Below are 7,773 nucleotides of genomic sequence, written 5' to 3' on the forward strand. Positions count from 1 at the left end.
TTAACAACAGCAACAACAACAACTACTTTAACAACAGCAACAACAACAAAATAGACATTAACAACAACAACAACTTAGACATAAACAACATTATAAACATCCAATTAAAGACCCAAAATAGCATTGGCTATCGGTGACGTCATTATTCGACATTAATTGCGGATATTAACAACACGAAAATTGCTTGATTGCAAGCGAAACCTAACAAACAAGTATTCATACAAACAAACAACTAACAAACAAACAACCAACAAACATACAAACAAACATACATACAAACAAACAAACAAACAACAAACAAGCAAACAAACAAACATACAAACAACAGACAAAACAACCAACCAGCTACCAAAGAAATATACATACATACAAACAAACAAACAAACAAACAAACATACATACATACATACATACAAACAAACAAACAAACATACAAACAAACAAAAATCTTCTCTTTCTCTCTCTCTTACTTAATTATGCATTTTTGACAGGTGTAGAATCCTAGATTTCATGTTGTCATCTACTTTGTTTCAATTAAGCATACAATACAATACTATACAATGCAATACAATACAACACAATACAATACAATTCAATACACAACATACATCATAAAACAATACAATACAAAACAATACAAAGCAATACACACGGTATACGTATTACATACAAAAAAATTGTCTTTTTCTTTGTACAATTTTTGGGTGTATTTGTATACATACAATACAAATTAATACAAAATAATATATTTGTATATATACAATACAGATTAATACAAAATTGTTACACAATAATATATTTGTATATATACAATACAAATTAATACAAAATTGATATACATAATATTATATTTGTATATATACAATACAAATTAATACAAAATTGATATACATAATATTATATTTGTATATATACAATACAAAGTAATACAAAATGGATATACACAATATTATATTTGTATATATACAATACAAATTAATACAAAATTGATGCAAAATAATATATTTGTATATATACGATACAAATGAATACAAAATTGTTACACAATAATATATTTTTACAATATTCTATAAATTCTACCGAATGTTTCGGTAGAATTTATAGAATTTATAATGAATTTAATGAATTTATAGAATATTGTAAAGATCATGGTCTATTACCAACAAATAATGTATTTGTATATATACAATACAAATTAATACAAAATTGATACACATAATATTATATTTGTATATATACAATACAAATTAATACAAAATGGATATACACAATATTATATTTGTATATATACAATACAAATTAATACAAAATTGATGCAAAATAATATATTTGTATATATACAATACAAATTAATACTAAATTTATACAAAATAATATCACGTACATCTCAGAGAAGCAGCAGCTATAGTAGCAGTATTGAAAAATAGTAGCTATAGTAATCGGTAGTAGTAGTGGTATATGTAGTAACGACAGGAGCAGCAGAGAAGCAGCAGTAAAAATGATAACAGTGGTAATTGCTGGTAGTAGTACATGTAGTTACGACAGCAGCGACAATAACGTCAGATCCTAAGACGCCATGTGATTTAATGCAAATAAGCAGGCCAACTTGCTCTATGTTTATAGTGTCAACGACAACATCTCAATAGCTGAAAGCTGCTATGTGGCAGTAGTAGTATTAGTAGCAGCAGTAGTATTAGCAGCAGTAGTAGTAGTAGTAGTAGTAGTAGTAGTAGTAGTAGTAGTAGTAGCAGCAGCAGTAGTAGTAGTAGTAGAATAGTAGTAGTAGTAGCAGCAGTAGTAGTAATAGTAATAGTAGAAGTAATAGTAATAGTAGCAAGTAGTGTGTTACTGATAATGATAGTCTTAATGACGATGGTTTATTTTCTCTAGCTGAAGTGACCAGAGGTTTCAACGAACGAATGCGTGCCGAGCTTAAGAGAGTACACGCGAATCAACGCTCCATAAATTTCCCGCCATAATAGTCGCTGGATGTCTTTGAAATCGAAACCGGTCAGTACGACGAACATTCAGACTCTCTTGACCGTGACGTCATCTTTCAGCATGTTATGGCGTCAGTGGTGGTGGTGGTGGTGGTGCTGATGGCGATGATGGAAAAGATGATGATAACGATGATGAAGAAGATGATGACGATGACGAATTTCTTCAACTGATTAATGGCCAATCCTTGAATAATTCGTTGCATTAATGGGTGTCCCTTGATTGATGGTTCTTTGTGATGATGATGATGATGATGATGGTAATGATGATGGTGTTGATGATGATGACGATGGAGATGATGATTGTGGTGATGATGGTGATGACGATAATAGTAACGATAGTAATGATATTGATTTTTTCTTAGAACAAGCGAACTTAGAGACAAATGAAAAATGTGAAGTGTCTGGTCTCTCTCTTTCTCTCTCTTTCTCTCTCTCTCTTTCTCTCTCTCTTTTTTTTTCTCTCTCTCTCTCTGTGTGCTCTTTTTCTGTGTGTGTGTCTGCGTGTGTGTGTGTGTGTATGTGTAGGTTTGTGTGAATAATTTCAATTAACACCGCGGAAATCGCGGAGTGTTTGCGCTGGCACTTCATGACGTACAAAATGAAATTTCTAAACTATACAATCAAAGAATGATGCAGAGCCATTCATAAGTGAACATATAATTGCCCAAATGAATGAATGAATGAATGAATGAATGAATGAATGAATGAATGAATGAATGAATGAATGAATGAATGAATGAATGAATGAATGAATGAATGAATGAATGAATGAATGAATGAATGAATGAATGAATGAATGAATGAATGAATGAATGAAAAAAAAGGAAAATGAATTAATGAAAAAATAAAACGAACAATCGATCGATTGAACGAACAAATGAATGAATGAACAAACGAATGAATGAACAAACGAACAAACGAATAAATGAACAAACGGATGAATGGATTGTTGAAGTTTTGTAATTATGGCGAGTTTAAAAATAAAATCTGCACTCGAGAAAGCAGGTATGTCTGGGTTCAAGTTTATCATCATCATCATCGTCGTCGTCGCCATCTTTGTTGTGCTATCATTATCATAATTACTATCATTACCATTATGTTTGTTTGTTTTTTTCATCATCGTCGTCATCATCATCTTCATCGTCATCATCACCGTTACTCTAGATTATGGGTATGTGTTAATCTATATCAAATTAATCTATATCATCATCATCACATCGTTTCATCATCGTCATCATCAACACACCACCATCCTCACCACCACACCATCAATATCACTACCACCATCACCACCACACCAACCTCATCATCACCACACCCTCATCATCATCATCACTCTAGATCATGGGCATGTGGTCACTGTCGAAGGCGATGTGTGATGTGTGGACGTCTAGTGATGTGCTACTCTGCACCGCCAGCATTCTCAACCTCTGTGCCATCAGTATAGATCGGTTGGTCATAATTTGACTAATTTGGTATTATAACACGGCGCGATGGTGTATGGCTAAGGTGCCTGTCATTGCTGATGCCATGGTCCGGGTTCGAATGCAATAAGATCCCCGCCTATCACATGCAAAAGTGTTTGATTCGTTAATTCACGTGTATTTAATGATTAATGATTATAATTATTATAATTATTAAATATAATATTATTATTGGTGATGGTGGTGGTGAAGATAATGACCATATTAAGAAAAGATAATTAAATCACTCGATCATTATCATCACCACTACCAACGCTACCATTATCATCATCACCACCATCATTATCACCACCACCACCACCATCATCATCATCATCAAACAGGTACCTGACCATTACCCGCCCTTTCGAGTACGCCGCAAAACGTACCCCCTCCAGAATGATCCTGATGATCATGAGCGTCTGGGTGACCTCAGCCCTCATAAGCATTCCCCCGCTGTTTGGCTGGAGGGCCGACCCACCTCCGGGTCACTGCGAGTTGAGCCAGGACGTCGCCTACCAGTTCTACGCCACGGTCGGGGCGTTTTATTTACCCCTATTTGTCATGGTGACGGTCTACTACAAAATCTACATCGTATCAGCCCAGGTTCGTAAGACAGAAGCCAAGCTTCAACCATTCAACTGCCCAAACGCCTCCCCCAACAACCAGCAGGGGGGTTATTCTACGCCATTTTTTAGGAGTAGGGCTCCGACCAGAGTGCCCTCTCAGCTCTGTCTCTATGCCCCCTCCGTCACCCCGGTGAAAAATATCAGCAACAATAGTAATAATAATAATAATAGTAATAATGATAATGGTTTGGCTGGAAGGGGAGATGGTGAGAGAAAGAAGAGTGGTGCGTTTTTAGGTGGGTATTATGGTGATGATGATGATGATGATAATGATGATGATAAGGATGATGAGGATGATGAGGATGATAAGGGGAGGATGGTAATGATGATGACGATGTCAATGTTTTCCATATTGGTGACGTCATATATTCTACGACGATGATGAGGGAATGAATGAATGAATGAACGAACGAACGAACGACGAACAAACGAACGAACGAATGAATGAAAATAGACCGAGCGAGTAGAGAGAGAAGTTGTTATGGTGATAGTATTGAGCCGGGATAAATTTAAAATTCAGGTGTAGAATTTTATTTATGCTGAAAATTTATAATGGCTCTAATTGATACAAATGACTTGCTACTGGCATGTTTAATGATGACACGTGGAAACAAATTTTCTCCAACACATCATTGCCTGTCGCGATAGTGTAATGGTTAAGGTGCCTGACTGAGCTACTGCTGTGATGCCCGAGTTCGACTGCAAGAAAATTCCTGCCTATAACATAAAATGCCTGTGTGATGTGTTCATACTTTAAACAAACATTAAAAAAAGGTTTATGATAGAGCATCATTAAGATTATCACTATCATTTTAGGTATCTTTATTTAGTATCATCATTTTAGCATGGGTTTTGTTATGAAAAGAGATGTATCAAATTACCGATGAAGTTGACACCCAATTTAACCGAAGTCAAACCTGAATACTAAAAGACCAAAAATTTTGTAAAAAAATATTTTGGTAAAAAACAAGCAATTGAAAACCTAACAGTATGCAGCTATCCATCACAACTATCCAACACAGCTATTCAACACAACTATCCAACAAGTATCCAACACAGCTATCCAACATAAGTTTCCAACCACAAGTATCCATCAATTCTTTATCGAGATAGTATCTAATCTCTTGTTCAAATTCAGACGTTTCAATTGCTGTAATGGGCCAAAATAACTTTCGCACTAACCAATAACCAACAATTATTGCTCTAGAACTCCAAACTGTGATGATTATTATTATCGTTACTATCTCTCTCGTTATTCAATTACTGAACTTTTATCCTTTTTATCATCGTCATTAGCATCATCAGCTTTGCCATCATCATCGTCGTCACCATCATCATCATCGTCGTCATCATCAGCTAACCTGGGTGTCATCATCATCGTCATCATCTATCATTTAATTTAAAAATCTGAGAAGTTAATTAAAATGTCCATATTTTAATTTTCCGATGTCTCTGCGAGGTGTTTAAGTGCAATTTCTCCTTTGAACATTCACTCATTCATTCATTATACTTTTAATCATCCGTTCGTTCATTTGTTCATTTGTTACTTCGTTTGTTCATTCGTTTGTTCATATATAATATATTTTCATTCCAGTTTACAGATGTAATATTATTATTTTTATTATAAAAAACCAGGTAGCAGCATAAGTAATCTTAGCAATAATTTCAACACCACCAACAACAACAACATCATCAACAACAACATCAACATCAATAACAACAACATCAACAACAACAACATCAACATCATCAACAACATCAACAACAACAACAACAACATCGCGAGTAGACGCACGACCGCAACGACGACGGCCTCAACGACGGCCTCAACAACCACGCAACTCCTCGGCAACCGTCTAGAGGTCTACGATCCCCGTCTCACGCCTAAAACTCTCCCAAACTTATCCCAAAGACGTCTCTCCCAGCAACCACCACCACCCACTCATCACCTCACACCCACCCATCTGTGTGCCACCACCAACCACGTGGAACATTCCCTTGAGGTTAAATTTCACCAGAGGCATAGTTTCGATCTTGGTGGTGCCCTCTCGCTCAGTAGACGGACCAGTGCGGTGCCAAACTTGAAAAATGGTGGATTATTTGGGGTGTTTGGTGGTGGTTTTGGAGTTTTTTTCGTGTGTCTTGTGATGGATTTTAAGGGTTTTTATGGTATTTTTAGAATTTGGTGATGTTCAATTAGACTTTGTGTGAATGGTTTTATGGGATAGATTCAAAATACTGTTGAACTGTGAAATTGTTAATTTTTGTAAAAACTTTCAATCTTGTACACTAACCCCTAGAAAAAGCCGCCTCCAATCAGCGTTTGGGCCTCCCTCAACCAGCCCAACAACAGCAGCAACCACAACATTCCAAACTTTTCAACAGATCATCAACTTCGTCCAGAGAGCACAAAACCACAAAAACGCTGGGTATCATAATGGGCTCGTTCATTTGTTGCTGGCTGCCATTTTTCATACTTGCCCTGATTAGGCCCCTCCTCCCAGATCCGTCTGTGGTCCCGCATTGGTTAGGTCAGTTAGGGGCTTTGGAGTTCTATATTGTGATTGGTTGATTGGCTGGTCGGTCAGTTTGTCGGTTAAACAATTTTATTTAGTTTAATTATAAAACCATTTCGAGAGGAAAATATTTTCTGTGTTCAGAAGGATAATTCAATTAAGATGCCAATGTTATTCTTGTTATCATTAATGTCAATATTAAATTTTTTTTATAACAATTATTATTGAAACTACCAAAATTTGTAGTAGTAGTAGTAGTAATAGTAGTAGTAGTAGTAGTATAGTAGTAATAGTATTAGTAGTAGTAGCAGTAGTGGTAGTAGCAGCAGTAGCAGCCGCAGCAGTACGAGCAGTAGAAGCAGTTGTAATACATAGCGTGTATGCGTTAATAAATTGTCAAATAAATGTCATCTTAATACAATTTAGCCTTCTAGCAATACGGTATGATGATGTTATTATACGCATACCTGACATTAAAATTTGATTATTTTTCCATTGTTATTCATACTTTAGTATTGTGTTTTTTTATTTGGACCGTGGGATGGGGCAATGTATGTGTGTGTGTGTGTTGTTGTTGTTGCTTTGTGTGTGTTGTGTGTGTGTGTGTTGTCATTCTTATTTCCAGTATTTGCTATTTGGACCGTGGGATGGTGCAATGTATGGGTGTGTGTTGTGTTGTGTGTGTTTTTGTGTGAGTGTGTTGTTGTGTTTGTGTGTGTTTGGTTGATACTTTTGGAAACTAATTACGAAAGAATTAATGATAATCATAATAATAACAATAATATTGTTATTATTGCTATTATAATTTATAAATAAAAAAAAATTCTAATTATTCGAAATTATTTAATATCTTTTTGGCGCGAATTGGTCACGTGCGTGACACGTTTGGAAAATTTTTGGCGCCAAACAATCGGCACTTAGATAAAAAACTCTCGCCTGTTTGTCATGCAATTGTTGCTGTAAAAATATTTTTATCATCATCATCATCATCGTCGTCATCATCATCATCATCATCATCATCATTGTCATCATAATCATCGTCCTCGCCGTAGTAGTAGTAGTAGTAGTAGTAGTAGTAGTAGTAGTAGTAGTAGTAGTAGTAGTAGTAGAAGTAGAAGTAGTAGTAATAGTATTAGTTGTAGTTGTAGTTGTAGTAGTAGTAGTA

General features: G+C 35.4%; 2 protein-coding genes across 2 annotated transcripts in view; both read left to right on the plus strand.

Annotated features, from left to right (window-relative positions):
* Nucleotides 1-3,353: 3,353 nt before the first annotated feature.
* Nucleotides 3,354-4,063, plus strand: HELRODRAFT_126731 (hypothetical protein; the record flags this gene model as incomplete). The annotated part of the gene is made up of 2 exons (XM_009023889.1): nucleotides 3,354-3,451; nucleotides 3,808-4,063. Coding segments are annotated over 2 exons (354 nt in total), but the record flags the coding sequence as incomplete, so codon positions are not given.
* Nucleotides 4,064-6,490: 2,427 nt separating this feature from the next.
* The window catches only part of HELRODRAFT_128054 (hypothetical protein), a gene marked incomplete at both ends in the record, with an annotated part of 1,930 nt that continues 647 nt past the window's right edge, over nucleotides 6,491-7,773 (plus strand). The window contains one exon of the mRNA XM_009023890.1: nucleotides 6,491-6,627. Within this exon, the coding sequence (XP_009022138.1) occupies nucleotides 6,491-6,627 (137 nt within the window). The remainder of the gene's footprint in view (nucleotides 6,628-7,773) is intronic.

Source organism: Helobdella robusta (assembly GCF_000326865.2).
Source record: "Helobdella robusta unplaced genomic scaffold HELROscaffold_38, whole genome shotgun sequence".
NCBI lineage: Eukaryota > Metazoa > Annelida > Clitellata > Rhynchobdellida > Glossiphoniidae > Helobdella > Helobdella robusta.